We start from the raw sequence: 20,081 nt of genomic DNA on the forward strand, positions 1-20,081 counted from the left end.
AGTGGTGCCTGTGGTCATCGGGGCCCTAGGGGCAGTCACCCCCAAACTGGAGCAGTGGCTACAACAGATCCCAGGAACAACATCAGACATCTCAGTCCAGAAATGTGCAGTTCTAGGCACAGCCAAGATACTGCGCAGAACCCTGAAGCTCCCAGGCCTCTGGTAGAGGACCCGAGCTCAGAGGATGAAACAAGACCACCCGCGATGGTTGAGAAGGGAATTTTTTTTTTTTATATATATATTTTTTTTCATTATCATTGGCATTTAGACCTGGGCATGTTTTTTTATCAGAAAAGCTCCCCTGCAGGTCTCAAACTACAGCTGTAAAGCTCTTAAAATGGTCAGAGACGCCTGTAATGCACCAACTTCGTGACCATGTTAAAAACTCTAGAGACAGGACTGTGAGCCTCTGCGACTCGCATCAGGAAACAGAACCATGTTCCACAGACATAAGACTTTCTCATGAATGCTGTTCACCAACTAGTTCCAGCCCAGTGAGAACCCAGCTTTAGGATTGTCTTTTCTTTCAAAGGATCTGAATGTTTGTCACAGCAAACTTCAGTCTGTTTGTTATTATTGTTATTATTATTATTATTATATTTTACTTTTTTACCCCAGAATTCAGATTGGACCATCTCTGACTTCAGGGATCAATAGTTCCTTAAATAATTATCACCTTCACAAGACCTGCCATGGGTTGTAGTATCATCATGTCATGTATATCACCTACTACATATCCTGATAGTTTTAAATTCAAGATGGCTGCCACAGCTAAGCAATCTTAGCAAACACAAAAATGTCTATAACTCGTTCAGTTTGACATGCCTTGAATAAATGTTAATTCTTTAACATGTTTGTGGATTTTACTGGAGGGTTAATTATAAAATGTGTGCAGTTTATAAAGTGAGAATAGATTTTATTTTATTTTCTCGGATCTGTGTGTCCTTCTGTAGCTCTCATGTAATCAGACAGACATACTCTGAGTCAAACATATCCTTATTAATGTCTTTTCAGTCTGCAGTGTCAAAGTGGGACAAAGCAACAGCAAGGTTTGAAGACCTGTGAGGAAGTCCAGTCTGATGAGATGGTGGAAGAGGTGGTGCTGAAGAAGACCAGGCTGGAAAGCAAAAATTCACCTGCCAAAGTCCCTGACAAACCAGGTAATGCTTTTTTTTTAAATTTCCAGTCATACTTTAACGTAGTATTTCACTAGTCTAGGACTGTTGGAGACTATTCATCTGTCCATTTTCATTACCTGCTTCTCCACTTTAGGTAGCTAGTGCCAATCTCCAGCAGTCTGTTAGAGTCTAGTTGGAGACTAATGGGGCAGCTGTGGCTCAAAATTCATGACACAAAGCCCTGGCTGAACTTTTTCACACAGGGATTTGCACCAAGTATTGTTTGATTGGTCAGAAATTGTTGTGGGCGTGTTTAAGTGGTAAAGACGATCAGCTTTAATGGAGTCATTTTACTTCTACTGTTTCCCTGAGAGGCAGCTGGCCGAGGCTGTTAGGAAACACAGCCGTCTTTACAATTGGCTGTGGTGGCTGGGAGGAGGTGCGCTTCGGCCCGGGCAGTGTAGGGAGACGGTCCCTTTGTTCACTCATGGTGCACAGTCATATTTCCAAATGCCAAACAGCGTGTATTGTCTCAGTCTGTTTAGTAAACAACATCCCAGGACATTTCAAACCTAACTACACTCTCAGACAGAGGCTGGTCCATTCTAAGGACAAAACACTCAAACACAAACTGAGTGGTGTGGTGTACACAGTTCAGACTTGTGTGGTGTATGTTGATGCAGGACTGAGTGTTACTGATTCTGAGCTACATCTATAGTGTGCAGTTTAACAAACAAAAATGAACTGTACTTCTAGTAGTAGTAGTAATATATCTCTCTTTCAGACCCAGTAAGATCCAAAACAGAACCTCAGAAGTATCGGGACACAAAGCTACAGTCTAAGTGTCCAACCAAAGCCACCAACAGGAAACCCTTGAAAAGATCAAGTCCTACAAAAAAAGAGAAGAACAATGTTGCAGCTGTAGATGTTTGTCCTTTGGAGCCCATGGAGAGAAAGGTGGTGGCTCTGATTTCTGAGGAGGCCGGGGACACTGTGGAGCCTCAGATGGAAACCAGTAACATCACAACACACAAGATGTTTCAGAGGACACTGAGCCCTGCTAATGTCCTCCATGTTCACAGTTATGCTAAAGGAGACTATGGAGAGGAAGTCTTTCCCAAGGAGGAGGAGAAGAGTGAAAGCAGTGATAACGAGAAGGAGAAAGACCCTACACATGTTAGCAAAGAGGTGAGTTACATGCTCTTATTGTTCTATTTTTATGGAATGAGTGTGTCACAGTACACCCAGTTTCCGACTGTTTTATTTGGCCTTATATGCTTAACACTATTCAGTTCTAGTAAAATCACAGATATGTTTTCCATAACAATAAACAAAGCATAAACACAACTAATAATAAACACAACTAATAATAATCAAAGTTAGCCTTAGCTAAGTTAGCTCGTCACTGTTTGAATTCTCAAGCTAGCTGAAGACATGGAAGGCTGAAAGACGACCTTACTTTAAATTTAAAAAAGATTTACTTACATTTTTACACATTCTAGACACATCTAGAATTGCGCCGTTCAAGGTGGCTGCATGTTTGAGTAGCTCTATTCCATTCATTCTGAGATATTGCTTTTGAAAACTTTATTCCTCTTTTTTTCTTGATGTAAATCACTTTTTTGGAAGATTACTTTCTCTGGTATCAGATACTGTGCAGCTGGAAGGATTTTTACTGAAGCCTTTTTACTTTTGGACATTTTGTTTTGATGTGTATCCATGACAACAAGTGTTAAATGTGAAGAACCCTAAAGTCCAGTCATGGCCAAAACTAAGCAGACCGCCCATAAATCCACCAGAGGTAAAGCTCCCAGGAAGTAGCTCGCCACCAAAGCTGCCCACAGGAGCGCTCCGGCCACTGGCGGAGTGAAGAAGCCTCACCTGTACAGGCCCGGGACCGTGGCTCTCAGGGAGATCCACCGATACTGGAAGTCCACTGAGCTGCTCATCCAGAAGCTGCCCTTCTAGCACCTGGTCCGGGAGATCGCCCAGGACTTCAAGACCGACCTGCGCTTCCAGAGCTCGGCCATCATGGCTCCGCAGGAGGCTAGCGAGGCTCACCTGGTGGGGCTCTTTGAGGACACCAGGACCGAGGACAAATCGGGACAGACCGCTACAAGAGACCCTTCCTGCTTACAACCATCAACTCTTTAACAAAACCAGGATTATGAGCTACAACAACATTTAATTTCCCTTTGGGATTAATAAAGTATTTTTAAATTGAATTGAATTGAATAAACGGATCACAGAAAGAGTTGTGTGAGCATATGTGCTTTTTTAGTAGGTTTTTTTGTTTTTGTTTAGTTTTATGATTATGTTATGCTTATGAGCTCTGTAGTTCTGTTTGCTTCATGGATTCTGTGTGTTTCTGAGTTATCTGTTTACATTCTAGTGTTAGTAAATGGTAAATTGCCTGCACTTGTATAGCGCTTCATCTAGTCCAAGGACCCCAAAGCACTTCACTTCCCCCAAGTCATTCACCTATTCATCCACACTTTCACACACTGTTCACTTATGTTTCCTGTGTTTTTATTTGTGATGTTTGGTTTTGCTCCCTGTGCCTCCTCGTGTTACCTACCACCTTCTCCCGCAGTCAGTACTTTTCCATGTCAGCCTGCCATACCCATCATATCTGTTCTCAGTTTATCAGTAATCTGTGTCCAACTTCCTCATCATCCCCAGACCATATATTTTGTTCATTTGCTTCACATCTTTGCTGGTTCAGTTATGCACTGTCTGGTTCTTGTGTCTCCTCGTGATCCCCTGAGTTTACTACTTGTAAGTTTTGCTGCCTCACCAGCCTTTTGTTTTATTTAATAAATCAGTTTATTCTTTAGAGATCTTGGCGTCAGCCTGCTTTCTGTGTCCAATCCACCATCTGACCTGATAGAAACCTGATATTATGAATGAAGTTCCAGTTAAACTTATGGCAAAAAGATGATTGAGTTGACAAATCCTGAGACTGGCATTCAGATACCAAAATATGAATTAAAATGAATTGTTTAAACATGGTGGGAACAGAGACCGGAAGCTAACTATTCAATTAAGCTCTGAGGAGGAACATCAAAATAAAAGAAGTACTGTCATACTAATAGGTTTGGTTGTTACCAACTCCAGAAGTAAAAATAAATAAAATTAAATTGTTATTATGAACACAAACAAAAACCACACAGCAAACAAAATGTCTGACTGGTTGAAGAACATCTCTTGTCTCAGAATTGAGTTGAAGAGTTCAGTTCAATTAATTTGAATTTGATTGATACACACACACATGGTAATTTTTCTTTGTTTCTTTCAGCAGGTGATAGAAATGCCAGCAGCTGATGGAGAGCCAGAAAGTGATGTGGGTCAGCTGCAAGGACACACTCCTCTTCTGAAGGATGGCACAGGTGATGTAGGGTTCCATCAACAACATAACTTCCTTAAACTGCGTTTTTACCGGGCATTAAAAATCATTAAATGAATTTTGCTTAATTTAAGGCCTCAGTGGCATAAAAAAATTCATTAGTGTTTAAGAAAAATAAGATGAGTTATTTTTGGAAATCGCCATAATATACATTGTCGTAACATGCAGAGTCATTCTGGGAATTGTTTCTGGCCGGTCGGTGGTTAGTTGTGGGAAGATCACGCCTTGGAGGGAAAACATGAAAATGTCAGGACCAGAGACAAAAGAGGGAAATGCAAATTTCAGCTAAAGTGGCTGGAAGATGAGAAATTTAAGATATGTCTTTAGCCTGTCAATTGTAAGGATGGTGAAGGATTTTGCAGAATTTGTTAAAAAAAAGTTTGGGACAGTGGGGGTAAATCAAGCCAGGACTTGGACACCTTCTAGCCACCTTGCTGTGAGTTCCGAATAGATTTACATGGCCAGGGGGTTGAAGCCTATCTACCCTGATGCACTTTTTGTGCCACAAAGCAAACTAGAATCAGAGCTGACATGGTCGACGTGTGGAAAGATAAACCACCTTTGCTGCTCAATAATGTGATGAAGTGGAGATGTAAGGTCTGTGCAACCACCCTGTAATAGGATCAAACAACCAACAGTTACATCATTAGCGAAGACCGATGATGATGCACCTCAACTTTGTATTTAGTTTTAAAAAATTGGTTAACCACAATAAGAATAGTTAAACTGAGTTAATTCCTCATGTTTTGAAACTGGTACAAAAGAGATATCTGTCACACAATTATTGTGTAGTTCTCCATGTCATCAGAGCTGAGTTCTGCTCCACGACCAGTGTTGTCAAATGGGAAATATTGACGTATCGTACCAGTGACTTAAAATTATTAAATTTTGAGGAAAATTATCGTACACTCTTAATTTGCATTTTTTGAGTGGCTCAGGATTATCTCCTTCAGTAGCACATTAATATAGACAGCATATTATTAACACATTTTTACTTAGGAAACGGTAGGAAAAAGCACCTTTTGCAGAACAGCACCTCCCTTGGTGAGGAGTGCAAGATGAGCCACCAGAACAGTCCATAATATCAGACTGAACTGTCTTCTACAGGTTGGTGTTAAATCATCATATATTAGGGTCTTGCCTCTTAAATATTTTCAAATGTACTGTTTATATTCTAGGAATTACCGTCAACCAACCCATCAAAACCACTACTAAGTGCCTCTAATAATTAAAAAAACTTTTGCTTTACCATTTGCTTTACAGTCACGACTCAGTGTTATTTTTGCACACATTTATTAAGTGCCAGCAGCAACACAAACTACTAAAACAGGTAATTTGCCATAAAACTTAAATACAAAATAGGTAAAACATTGCATTGCACAAAACAGTGGACTGCAGTAAATGTTTAAAATGACAAATGAAATGAAAATGGTATTTGTTGTCATTGTATGGTTTTATGATTATGATTATTTATGATCATCATCCAATGACAAAATTTGTTCTCTGCATTTGACCCATCAAACACGCAAGCTATTTAAGCAACGGGCAGCGGTTGGGGACAGGGACGTGCGGTCAGGGGAGGCAGGTGAGGCAGAGCCTCCCCTGTCATCATGACAAAAAAAAAAAAATCATAACATAAAATGAATATTAATATTTGTCCACTGATCTTTATGTATGAGTAATTTTCAAACATTTTTATGGTCTAAATCGCATTTTTATAGTCAAAATCGCTGAAATTGCATATTTCCTGTTCAAATATGAGGGTGAAACGTGAGGTGCGGCAGCAACGAGCCGAGCTTCACCTCTCAAACTGGGTTGATACATGCAATTGGCCGGTGCCTGTTGCCGTACTGCTGCATGTCGCCAATATAATGGTTTATATAGCCTGATTTTCCACAGTCTGGCTAATGTCTTTAACCATTTACGTTTAATGTTTGTTAGTGACATATTTAGTTTTGCTGAGGGGACATAAAACCGCGGTGAAAAGGTGAAGAGAGAGGCAGGCAGTACTCTGCCGCACTGAAGGGGGCGCACGTGAGCCAACGGGAGCTTGTTGCTGCTGTCCTTTCACGCAGAGGCCAGTGACAGTCACGTGCACTGCTGCCAGCCGTTAAGTTTTGTTTTGCTCCATCGGACTGCCAAAATGGTAATTGTAACATTTTTCTTATCTTATCCTTAATACTACTATGTGTGCGCGCGCAAGCGTGTGTGAGTGAGTGAGAGAGAGAGAGAGAGAGAGAGAGAGAGTGTGTGTGAAGAACGCTGATGAGATACGAAATAACCAGTAGCCAATTGAATAAGCTACCCTTTTGGATTTATATATCTGTAAATCTGACTCTCAGTGCCTCACCAACCATGAACCTCACCGCACGTCACTGGTTGGGGATTAGGTGTCTTGCCCAAGGACACCACAGCATATGGGCATGGCAGGGAATTGAAACTGCGACTTTCTGGTCCCAAGACGGCTGCCCTATATAAAAGTTTCTTCTGTCAATTCGTGGGATTTTATGGGATATTTATTTTTTAAATTATTGATGGTACAGAGGGCAAAGTTATTGTAGAAAGATGTTAATTATCATATGTCTGGCAACACTGTCCACACCTCTTTTGGTTCCTCGTTTCTCGTGTCAGAGTTTGAAGGAAAAGCTTGCAAACTAAGACGTGGTTTTAACTTCTGTAAAAGAAAACAAAGGAAAAATGTATACTAGTTTCTTCATTCATTTTTGATTGCATAAAAATAGCATTTGGGAAAACTTGTGCAATTTATGCTTTCACTGTCAATGGCATTAAAAATGTTAAAACATGGCATTAAATTAGCATTAAAAGCATTAAGTTTGATTAGCTTATTTCTGCAGAAACACTGTTAAATCTTAAACTTCTGTTATCTGAATGAAATGAATGTGTTTCTTTTTGTGGCTCAGAGGCTCCAGAGGAGCTTCCCCCAGTTGAGGAGGAGAGTTTGGAAGGAGAGAACTGGGCTAAGCCTCTGGCCCATCTTTGGCAGAGCAGACCCCCCAATCTTAAGAAAGAGAAAGAATACAATCATCGAATGGGCTCCAAAACTCCTTACTGCTCCATCTGCATGCTCTTCCATACGTACCAGCAGGTAATCTTTACCAGAGCAGATATCACTTGTCAGTTGGTGTTAAGACCATACATTTTTATTTAAAATGCATATTAAAATCTAAAACCTACCCTGAAGTGTTGAAATAAAGGTAGTTTGAAATTTAGAGTATTTAGATTGTACTGTATAAAACGTTGACTCTGTGCTCATAAAATATTGATGAAAATTCAATTCAGTTGATTTAGATGGCACCAATTGAGACATGTTGATATGTAATCTCAAGCTTTAAAGTAGGGTTCCACAATATTAGGAAAACATGCAATTGCAGTATTTGTGTTGAATATTGCTATAGCAATTTCAAGTGCGACAAAACATCACCAATGTAATGATTTCAGGGGTGTACTTGTATGTAACGTGAAAGTTGTAGTTTTAGGATGTAAATATTTAAATTATTACTTTTAATATGTGAATTGCATGTTTTGTTAAATATTTTTTACCTGTAAAGTAGGAATGTATTGGTCCATGTGTTTGTGTCAAATGGTATCCCTCATACCAAGGTATGTGATCCTTGTACCAATATACATCACCCTCATACAGAGGTATGAACCAAACCATACCAAGGTACGTGACCCTCAAATCAAGGAACATTCTAAACTGTAAATCTCACATTGATAGGAATGGGAATTGATAAGAATTTATCAATACAGATTCCATTATCGATATTACTTATTTATTTGATTCTTTATCGATTCTCATTGAGTTGGGAAATAGAATGAAGCACAAATGGATTTGGTTGCAGTAACTGTAATTTAAAGTATGCACAAACATGTTACATTCGATTCAAAGAAAACGCTGGCTTAAAAAATAGGAAACCCTCTGTCAAATGAACATTTTGACATCAAATGCAACTGCAGTTATGAACTTATGCACATCAGCAGTTTTTGTGCTGAAAAATTAGCATGTTTGCCTTTTCAGGAAGGATACAAGATCTTTCTGGACTCGTCTCCAGCTGTGGAAAACACCTCTCAGATGGGGTGGAGGACACTTGGACACAGAGATATTTCTTAACTAAAGCCGATAACATTGGCAATGTGTCCTTCTTCATCCACCACCATAGGGTGGCACTATCTTTAATAGGAATGGGAGGGAGACTTCTATACAGTTGGACTTCTTGTTCCACTCGCTGTGCAACAGACACAGGAGGCTGCTGCTGTATGGACAACAGCTCACTGTCTTCTTCTTCAAACAGTTTTTCTAGGACTGTCATTTTTGCTGTGTACTGCTTCCGCATCAGCATCACAAACTCTTCTGCCTTCCTTAGGTCTTCATTTGCAATTCTGGCAAGTCTGCGATGTAAACAATATAAACAAACGCATTTTAATAATAGCTTTAAGCAACAAAATTTTGTGTCCCCAAACACTACACACTTCTCCTTCTCTATGGGCTTCCTTAGGCTTATGGTCTATAGCTGCAGCTTGGATGGCAGAAAGCTGCTCACAAAACCTCTCCATCATCAAAAACAGAGTTCCATCTTGTCCTCACATCTAAGAGAAGCATGTGCTGGGGCAGCCCTAAATGGTATACATTCAGAAACAAAACATCATATTATCATTTTACATTGATCCCAATGCATCCATTTACATGTTGGCTGACTTTAAAGTATTTAAAATGTATTCTTACCAAGAAGATGCTGCTTCTCCTTCAGGACTACTTTTGCTATGTGGGATCTCTTCATCCATACAATCAGAGAACGAATCCTTGCTTCCCAGTTGGAAATTGTATTGCAGCAGTGCAGCTTTTGAACTCCCAAGGTTAAGCATGTGTGCGAAACATGGACGCTTGATAATGTTTAGCTTTTTAACGGCTACATCCATGTTTGCTGCATTGTCCACAGCGGCTGCTACAACGTTCTCTATTACTCCAAACTCCTCCAAGATCTCCTCAATCTCCTCTGCCAAGGCTGGACCTGTCTGTGATTCATAGACTGCTTTTGTTTTGAGGACCTTTTCCTTATTAAGACCTTCCCTGACATATTAATACAATAAACTGGACCTGCAGAAGTTTAACATTACCTGCTGGGACATTTAAGTTAGAGGACACTGTGCTTGAAGCTCCTCCTCGAGAGTCACAGCCGTTGCTAAGCAACGTCTGAAATACTTTACATTCATTCAAAGTAACTGCATGTTGTGCGCTCAAATGTTTGAGCATATTAGATGTATTCCCTCATTCTGTTGTAATCAAAGCTCTGCACTTGTTGCAAGTTGTCCCATTGTCTTTTTTAGTGAAATATAGCCATGCTTTGCAGTGCTCCTGCTGCGACACCATCTTAGATATGTTCTAAACCAAAACATGGTGCCTGTACACTACGTCATCATGTAAATACGTCCCATGTTATTGGAACCGATATGCAGAATCGTTAAGCTGCCTGCTTAATGATTTCATGGAATTTAACTATTGAGAATCTGTTCTCTACAAGAATCTGTTCTCTACAAGAACCAGTTCTCGATTCCCATCCCTACATACTGAGGTACAAACCAAACCCTGACCCTTAAACTGAGGTTACATTGAACCCTGACTCTCAAACCTAGGTACATGCCAAACCATGACCCTCATATCCATGTACATAATAAGCCCTTACCCTCATACTGACACACCAAACCGTGACCCTCATACAGAGGTACAGACCTAACCATGACCCTCATACCAATGTACGTAACGAAGTATGACTTAATCGTATTGTTACACCATTACTTTAAAGAGTTGCATATGTAGTTTTAATTAATTTGTAACCTCTCAATCATTCAATTTAAACATTAAGGTCTAGGACAAGATAAAAAAGTAAAAAAAACTAATAATTTCCACAGACACTTTAGGAACTATTTGTGTTGAATAACAACACAATGCCTCAGTCCAAATTAAAGTTGGAATAAAAGTTGTAGTTGTGATTGCATTTTTTTTTTCTGTGTCTGCTGTCAGACGGAGTCCATGAACAGTGCAGACATTCCTGTCACATTGGCCAGAGGGTGGAGGAGGACCAAACCTCTGATTCCAGAAATGTGTTTCACTACCACCACAGAAGAAGACACCGAATGTGAAGAGCAACCCATCAAACCTTATCTAGAGGAAGATGGAAGCAGCCTCCTCATCAGCTGCTCACAGTGCAGCGTTAGGGTTCACACCAGTCAGTACAAACATCAGAACTGAAAACACTATACATATTTACATAATCTTTTTTTTTTTTTTTACCATAACCTTTAACCTTATAATGTCTCACAAGTTCACCTCGGGGTTTTAAAAATGTCATAATTGCTTACACTGTGTCTGTGTGTGTGTATGTATGTATGTATGTTTGTTTGTTTTTTTTTTGTTTGTTTGTAACGTTAGGATAATATCTCACTAATCACTGGATGTATTGTAATGAACCTCTTAGAAAGTAATCATTGGATGTACATCTACAGCTGATTATCTGTTGGAGTTAAACGTATTCAAGATGGCCGCCACAGCTAACTGACCTTAGAAAACACAAAACTGGTTATAATTCAGCCAATTTTAGATCTAGTGCTAAAATTTGGGAGTATCTGAGAGTTGCTCACAACACATAATCCAAATGCTACTCATTGCACAAGATTTTAGCCTTAAACTTTAGCATTAACTTTTGGACTCAACCCTGTTTGTCTGCTAGCAAAATATCTCATGAACCACTGGACGGATTTTATTGAAGTTCTCTGACAGTAATCATTAGATGTACATCCACAATTGAATTAATCCAGTTCAAGATGGCAACCACAGCTATTTGACATTAGCCAACACTATAATGACTGTAACTGAAGATTCAAAAAATTTAATGTCATAGGCACAGCAAAAACACAGTGGTTACACTGGGCAAAGAAATTCTTATATGCTGGTGTAGCTTCTCAGTCATCCAAAACATGGTAAATCCAAAAATGGGTTAAAAACAAAAACAACTGGACTTCTATTCTGTAGTTGAAGACGTTTCACTTCTTATCCGAGGAGCTTTCCCAATTCAAAAAGCAAAGAGTGTGGAGTTTGAGCTTTTAAAGCTGAGATGTTCTGTCAACTGGATTCAAATTCAGGTTGCCCTCACTCTCCTAACAATAAAGGCTTGTTAGGGTCCTTGTTAGCCTGACTCACTGATGGGCCACTCTGGTCACATGAATGCAGGTCATGATTGGAGTGAAACTGACTGGGAATCAGGCCTAATGCTCCATAATAGATTTTTGAAAGCTGAGATCTGAGACTTGTTTATTGTTGGTTTCTTTCTTTTGACATAGATGACGTCCTTCACCCCCCTCTCAAACCATCTGTCTCTCGATCCAAAATATGAACATTTTGGTCCTCAAAAGAGTGTCCTTTATTCTTTATTCTTGAGGTGTAGGTGAACAGCTAAATCTTGTCCTGAAGAGCTGGCTCTCCTGTGTTGAGCCATGCGTCTGTGGAGAGGTTGTTTGGTTTTTCTAATATAGAGATCTGGACATTCTTCGCTGCACTGAACTGCATACACCACACCGCTCAGTTTGGGTGTTTTGTCCTTAGGATGGACCAGCCTCTGTCTGAGAGTCCTGTTGGGTTTGAAATGTATCAGGATGTTGTGTTTGGAGAAAATCCTTCAGAGTTTCTTAAATACTCCAGCGCATAAGGGATGACATTGTTTTCCGTCTCATCTTCTCCTTATTCTGTTCAGTGCTGTGTTTTTTTAGATTTTGTCGCTAACTTGATAAAAGCCCGGTTAGGATATCCACACGTGTTTTTGTTTTTTTTCCTTCCCTTCTGTCTTCATGGGGATGTGTTCAGCCCGATATTGTAAAGTTCTGATGACAGAGAGTTTGTGTTCCAGTGGGTGGTGAGAGGCAAACAGAAGGTACTGATCTGTGTGGGTTGGTTTTCTGTAGACATTGATGTTGAGGCTGTCCTCACTTTCCATGTGAATCCGACAGTCCAAAAAAGGCAGCTTGTTGTCGTTAGCATGATGTCTGGTAAACTTGATGTAGAGTTGATGTGTCAGGTGAAATCTTCTACTTCCTTAGCTTGGATTTTGACCCAAATATTGTCCCCATATCTGAACCAATGACTTGGTGTTGCTCCCTCAAAGGAGTTCAGGGCTCTTTTTTCCAATTCCTCCATGTAGAGATTGGTCACAATTGGTGACACTGGAGATCCCATGGCACAACCATGCTTCTGTCTGTAAAAACCGTCATTATACTTAAAATAAGTGGTGGAAAGGCAGAGGTCCAGCAGGGTGCTGATCTGGTCATGGGTGAAGCTGGTCTTGTTGTTTAGGTCATAGTCTTGTAGGAGCCGTTTTCTGACTGTTTCCACTGCTTCTGATGTGGGTATAAAAGTGAAAGAGAAGTGACATCAGATGATACCAGAGTTTCTCCTGGAGCTAGCTTCAAATGTTGAAATTTGTTGGCAAAGTCAATGGACGTTGTCTGTGCAGATGAGGTGTGTAAACTACAGAATAGAAGTCCAGTTGTTTTTTGTTTTTAACCTTTTTTTGGAAAGAAATTCTTACTTTGCGAGGTCCCTTCACACAACTAAAATTAAAGAGTGAAGTATCAAGTAAAATAAGAAATAAACTTAACTCTTAGCAAAGGTCAAACAAATAAACAAATTCTTTGGATTCTTTCCACTCTGCATCTGTAAAAGTTAATGAAGAGTTCAGAGGATAATCCTAATTTCCTCAACTTCCTAAGGAAGAAGAGCCTTCCTGATGATCTGTTGATTGTTGTAGGTCCAGGTGAGGTCCTCGCTGAAGTGGGTGCAGAAGAGTTTGATAGTCTGCACCCTCTCTACCTGAGGCCCATTGATGAGTAATAGGGTGTGCTGGTCTCTCCTCTTCCTCAGGTCAATAATCTTCTCCTTTGTCTTCAAGTTTAAGGAGAGATTATTCTTCTGGTACCAGAACAGCAGCTGATGCACCTCTTCCTTGCAGGCTGTCTCCTCTCCAGCAGTGATCAGTTTAATGATGGTTTTGTCGTCAGCAAACTTGATGATGAAGGCATTACTCTGGGAGGGGAAGCAGTCATGGGTGAAGAGGGTGTACAGTAGTGGACTGAACACACAGCCTTGAGGGGCCCTGTGTTTACTGACTTTGTCCTTGATGTTTTAACTGACTGCCTGGGGTCTGTTCATAATGAAATCCAGGACCCAATGGTAAATGGGAGTGTGTCAGTTCAAGGGTAAGGAGCTTTCAGTCAGACTACTGGGGATGACAGAATTAAATACTGAGCTGTAGAACACAAATAGCATTCAAAAAAAGGTGTTCTGGTTTTCAAGATGTGAGAGGGCTGTGCTAATGGTGTCATCAGTAAAATGGTTCTGGCAATATACAAACTGTAAGGGGTCCGTTGTGTCAGGTATGGCCTGTTTGATGTGGGTCATGACTATCCTCTCAAAGCACTTCATTACCATTGAAGCGAGTGTGATGGGGTACGTTTGTTAGGAGACGTACAGAATACTGCAGCACCTCTCCTACCAAGTATGAGAAAATTTGAACATGTTTCCCCTATTTTAGCCTCTCTGCACTGGCTGCCAGTACATTTTAGGATTCATTTTAAAATCCTTTTATTTGCTTTTAAAGCTCTTAATGGCCTTGCCCCGCACTACCGGTTCCCTACACACCCTCCTGTTCCCTCAGGTCAGCTGACCAGTTGTTACTGAGTGTGCCAAAGACGAAGCGTAAGCTCAGAGGGGACAGTGCTTTTTCTGTAGCAGCTCCTAAGCTGTGGAATGAGCTTCCCTTGGGCATCAGACAGGCATCTTCACTTTCTGATTTTAAATCCCTTCTTAAGACCCATCTCTTTTCCTTGGCTTTTGACACAATTTGAGATGTTGACTTTGTCTTACTGTGTTTTATATTACTATTTTATTACTACATTGTTTATTGTTTCATGATTGATTATTTTGTATCTTATGATTGTGTATAGCACTTTGGTCCTGTGGGTGTTTAAAGTGCTTTATAAATAAAATTGGGATGGTATGGTAATAGTCATTCAAGTAGATAATGTTGTTTTTCTTGGGCATTTAGTGATGGATCTTAAACATGTTGGCAGAGATGATTGAGGGGCCATTTACACAAAGCTGTTTTTTAGTGAAACTGACATTTATGTTGCAGTTTGGCTGTTCCTTTACATGACAACAGCAGTCCGATTTTCTTTTTCTTCTTTTTCTTTCAGCTGTTCCCTTTTCAAGGGTCACCACAGCAAGTCATCCTCCTCCATCTAATTTTTGTATTCTGCATGCTCTGTCCTCACTCCACCTTCCTCCATCTCTTCTTTAACTGTATCTATATGTCTCCTCTGTCTGTTTCCTAGCAGCTGCATCTCTAACATCCTTCTACCAATATACCCACTGTTCCTCCTCTGCATATGTCCAAACCATCTCAGTCTGACCTCTCTAACTTTATTTCCCAGACATTCAACCTGTTTTGTACCATAGGTGATCTCATTCCTAATCCTATCTATCCTTGTCACTCCCAATGAGAACCTAAACATCTTCAGCTCTGCCTCTTACTGTTCTGTCTCCTGTCTTTTTGTCAGTCCCGCTGTCTCCAAACCATACAACATAGCTGGTCTCACCACTGTCTTTCCTTTGACTCTTTACCACACTCTCCGTTTTCCTGGACAGTCGATACTAAGTACTTGAAGTCCTGCACCTTTGTGACCTCTGCTCCTTGTAGCCTCTCTGTTCCACCTGCCTCCCTCTCATTCACACACATGTACTCTGTCTTTCTAAGGCTGACTTTCATTCCTATTCTTTCAAGTGCATACCTCAACCTCTCCAAGTTCTCTTCCACCTGGTTCCTGTGCTCACCATGGATCACAATGTCATCTGCAAACATCATGGTCCACGGGGATTCCTGCCTGTCCTCATCTGTTAGTCTGTCCATCACCAGAGCAAATAAGAAGGGCCTCTGAGCCAATCCTTGATGCACTCACATCTCCACAATGAAGCTATCTGTCACTCCTACACTCTGTCATATGCTTTTTCTAAATCCACAACACAATGAAGTTCTTTCTGACCCTCTCTGTACTTCTCAATCAACATCCTCAAAGCAAAGATGGCATCTGTGGTGCTCTTTCTTAGCATAAAACCATAATGCTGCTCACAAATAGTCACTTCTTGTCTAAATCTCGCTTCAGATCTTCATTGTGTGGCTCATCAACTTAATCCCCTGTAGATGGTAAAACTCTGTACATCACCCTTGTTCTTAAAAATGGGCACCAGCACACTTCTCCATTCCTCAGGCATTTTTTCACTCTCAAAAAAAAATCTCACTGTCATCTCTCCTAGACATTTCCATCCCTCCACTGGTATGTTGTCAGGTCCAACTGCCTTCCCCTTCTTCATCCTCTTCAAAGTTTTCCAAACTTAATCCTCACTAATCTTTTCCACTTCCTGGTCCACAGTTTCTATGACCTCTACTCTTCTTTCCCTTTCATTCTCTTTATTCATTAGCTCCACAAAGTACTACTTCCATCTTCCCATCACACTCTCCTCACTTGTTAGAATATTACCATTTCTATCTTTAACAAGCCTAATCTGCTGCACATCCTTTCCAATGTGATCTCTCTGTCTTGTCAGTCGATACAAGTCCTTCTCTCTGTCCATAGTGTCTAGCCTTTTGTACAACTCATCATATGGCTTCTGTTTTGCCTTTTCTACCTCCCTCTTTGCCTTATGTTGCATCTCCCTATATTCTACTGTCTTCAGTCCTCTCATTGTCCCATTTCTTCCTGGCTAACCTCTTCCTCTGGATAACTTCCTTCACTATTCCACCACCATGTTTTCTTATCGTCTTTTCTCTGTCCAGATGATACACCAAGTACCTTCCTACCTGTCTTCCTAATCACTGTGGCTGTAGTAGCTCAGTCATTTGGAAGCTCTTTCTTACCACCCAGAGCCTTTAACAGCTCCTTTCTGAACTTCCTTTCCTAACTTCCACCATTTGGGCCTCTTCTCTGCCTTCACTCTTTTCCTCCTCTTCACCACAAAACTCATCCTACACACCACCATTCGATGCTGTCTGGCCACACTTTCCCCTGCCACAACCTTACAGTACACAATCTTCCCAAGACTACCTCTTCTGCACAGAATGCAGTCTACCTGTGTACTCCTGCCTCCACTCTTATAGGTCACACTGTGTTCCTCCCTCTTTTGGAAATAGCTGTTGACTACAGCCATTTCCATCCTCTTGGCAAAATTCACCACCATCTGTCCTTCCTGGTCCTCACCATTTACCCAGAGTCGGGACCTGCACAAGAGAGACACGGGCTTGTGCTCCCTTGTGGCTGGTTTCAACAGCAATCAGATTATCTGACACTGAAACTTTTTGAACCCAGGTCTTGAATTGGAACCTTTCAGACACTCCTATTGGCATTTCAAAAGAAGCCACAACATGTGAAATCACACACACACCACAGATGGCTGCAGTCAACAGCTGTTCTTCCCATGCACGAGTACATTAACAAACATCAACAAAAGTAATAATGGTGGATAGCAGAATTCTGTTTATGTTACTCACCCTTTTTCAACATGTAGCAGCAACACAACCTCTCTGTAAGTCCAAACAAATGTCCGTGTAGTCACCATTTTGGATGTAACTGCTTCCATGCTCAAGAGACTGGCGTTTGCATGCATACACATGTAAGCGCCAAATAGTAGCCTGGCATGAAAATTACAGCGGATTCGACAAGCACAGCAGCACCATATAAATGTTTAACTTTTTTCCAAACAGCGTCTGAAAATCTTTAACATTTCCAAGAGATTGGCCACGTGTAAACAGGGCCTGAAAATGTCAATGAGAACCTCAGCTAGCTGTGACAAGGAGACGCTCAAAGCACGGGTGGGGATGTTGTCAGGGCCATCTGCTTTTTGGTAGTTAGTCCTGGGCAAATCCTTGCACACCTCAATTGAATTTACAGTGAGTGAAGAGCTTTGTGCTTCTGCTACTGGTAGAATCTCACTGTGTTGGTTGGTGTTCAAGGCATCAAAGCAGGCATAGAATTTGTTCAGCTAATCAAGCAGTCCATTGTGACTGGCTGTGACCCTGCTGCTCTTCTGCTGGAGGTCTAAGATGTGCTGCAGACCATGCCACGTCCACCTGGACTCTAAGTTGTTGTTGAAGTATTCAGTTTCAGTCTGAACTGCCTCTTGGCTTCTCTGATGGATCTATGTTGGTCATATCTGGCCTTTTTGTAGTCAGTGTCTCCAAAGGCAAATGCAATGAAGCACACATGCAGCATTGATTGTACCTCACAGTTCATCCATGGTTTCTGGTTGGAATATATTTTGTAACACTTGGTGGGGACAATGTTGTCAAAGCATGTGCTGATGTAGATTGTAACCACTGAAACATATTCCTCTAAATCCACAGAACAGTCTTCACTTAAAGCAGCAGTCTTAAACACTTCTCAGCTTAGCATCAAAACAGTCCTGAGGCACCAAGTTAAACTCTTTATTCCACACTTTAACACTTTTACTTACTGGGGGAGCTTGTTTGACCAGTAGTGACCAGTAGGCAGGATGGAGAAACACAGATGTCGTTGGGCAGGGCATGGCCTTTTATGTGCCACTCATGTTGCTGTAGACATGATCCAGAATTCTCTTGTTTGTCACCGGAAAGTTCATGTGTTGATGCAAGTTTAGAGAGCAGTCCTGAGGTTGCAGTGGTTAAAATCCTCAGCAGCAGCAAACATGGTGTCCAGGGGTGCAGGCACTGTGACTCAGTCACTTTTACAGATATTAAGCTAAACTTTGATGTGTCAGTAGCTGAGAGTTACATACAACACACATTCTGTGCCTGAAACCTTGCCATATTGCATGAGATCACACATACCATCATTGTTAAGGTTTGACAGAAACAGCTACAACTTTCTCATTTCTCATCATAAGATGATCTTTGTCTAAAACTCTGGTATGAGAGGCAGTGGGTGATTAAAACATGCGTTAGAAATAATGTTGTTTATTTGATATGTATTTTTTCAGGGAATGCTAGGCCTTTAATTTAGATGAAAAATGAACAGGTTTTATGATGGATGACATATTTCTACCCTGTCTCTGCAGTAACCAGTACATTGTGTCATTAGGATATTGCCTATACATTTAACAGCAGATTCTATATAATCTATACATTATCTGTCACTTTGTGTTTGTACATTCCAGGCTGCTACGGTGTAGATCCAGCCAGTGTAAATAAGGAGTGGAAGTGTTCACGCTGCAAAGCCAATGCCATGACTGAGGTCAGTAAGCACTCACTGTGGAATTTATTCCACATCATACAAACCAAAATCTGACTCAGTTGGGACATTATGTGAAATGTAAAACAAAACAAAACAAAAAAAGCATTTTGCGATGGTGTTCAAATCTCATAATCTCATACAATCTCATTTTTATTCACAATGGAACATAATAAACATGAAGGATTAAAGTAAGAAACTGTACCTTTTTTAGGAAAAAAACCCTGTAATTACATCCACCCAGGAGGTTATGTTTTCAGTATGTTGGTTGGTTTGTTTGTCTGTTTGCAAGATCACGTAAAATTTACAAAACAGATTTGGTTGAAATGTTATGGAAATGTTAAGGTTGGCAAAAAAATTAAGTGATTAAATTTTGGTGGTGATCGAGATCACAATCCAGATCCTACAATTTTTTTAATCACCTTATGGCCTTGATGGAGGTCTGGGCTCTCTGTACGGTTCTAGTTTTAAATTTGATGGCAGCAACACATCTTTTTAAAGTTGTTCCAGGTCCATGTTTCCCACTTCAAAAAATCCCTTCTTTTGACACTCTGTAAATATCGAATCTAATCTAATATCTAGAAACTGACCAATTCTTGGAGTTTTTGGAGGGAAATGTTGTTCCATTCTTGTCCGATGGATTCTAGCTGTCCTGGATCTTTTGTGCTAAATTTTGTGTTTTATGGTGCACCAAACGTTTTCAGTTGGTGAGAGGTCTGTACTGCAGGCAGACCAGTTTAGCACCCATACTTTTCTGCTATGAAGCCATGCTGTTGTAATGGATGCAGTATGTGTTTTAATATACATTGTTTTGCTAAAATATGCAAGGTCTTCCCTGAAAACGACATCTGGATGGGAGCAGATGTTGTTCTAAAACATGTATATTCTTTTCTGCATTGAAGGTGGCTTTCCAGGTGTGTCATCTGCCCATCTCAGAGGTACAGGTGCTGGTCATAAAATTAGAATATCATGAAAAAGTAGATTGATTTCAGTAATTCCATTTAAAAAGTGAAACTTGTATATTATATTCATACATTACATACAAACTCATATATTTCAAATGTTTATTTCGTTTAATTTTGACGATTACAAATGACAACAAATGAAAATCTCAAATTCATCATATCAGAAAATTAGAATATTACTGAAGACCAATAAAAACAAAGGATTTATAGAAATGTTGGCCAACTGAAAAGTATGAACATGAAAAGTATGAGCATGTACAGCACTCAGTA

General features: G+C 40.4%; 1 protein-coding gene across 3 annotated transcripts in view; it reads left to right on the forward strand.

Annotated features, from left to right (window-relative positions):
* The window catches only part of LOC108248745 (lysine-specific demethylase 4A), a 55,976-nt gene that overhangs the window by 20,133 nt on the left and 15,762 nt on the right, over positions 1-20,081 (forward strand). The window contains exons 10-15 of one of the 3 annotated variants that reach the window (XM_037974013.1): positions 1,015-1,160; positions 1,903-2,306; positions 4,417-4,507; positions 7,446-7,630; positions 10,565-10,769; positions 18,773-18,849. In XM_037974013.1, coding sequence (XP_037829941.1) covers positions 1,015-1,160; positions 1,903-2,306; positions 4,417-4,507; positions 7,446-7,630; positions 10,565-10,769; positions 18,773-18,849 — 1,108 coding nt within the window. Of the gene's footprint in view, positions 1-1,014; positions 1,161-1,902; positions 2,307-4,416; positions 4,508-7,445; positions 7,631-10,564; positions 10,770-18,772; positions 18,850-20,081 lie in introns of those variants that run through there. The other 2 variants (XM_037974014.1, XR_005232778.1) reach the window with 2 other exon arrangements.

This window comes from Kryptolebias marmoratus, linkage group LG24, assembly GCF_001649575.2.
Source record: "Kryptolebias marmoratus isolate JLee-2015 linkage group LG24, ASM164957v2, whole genome shotgun sequence".
In the NCBI taxonomy this organism is placed as follows: domain Eukaryota; kingdom Metazoa; phylum Chordata; class Actinopteri; order Cyprinodontiformes; family Rivulidae; genus Kryptolebias; species Kryptolebias marmoratus.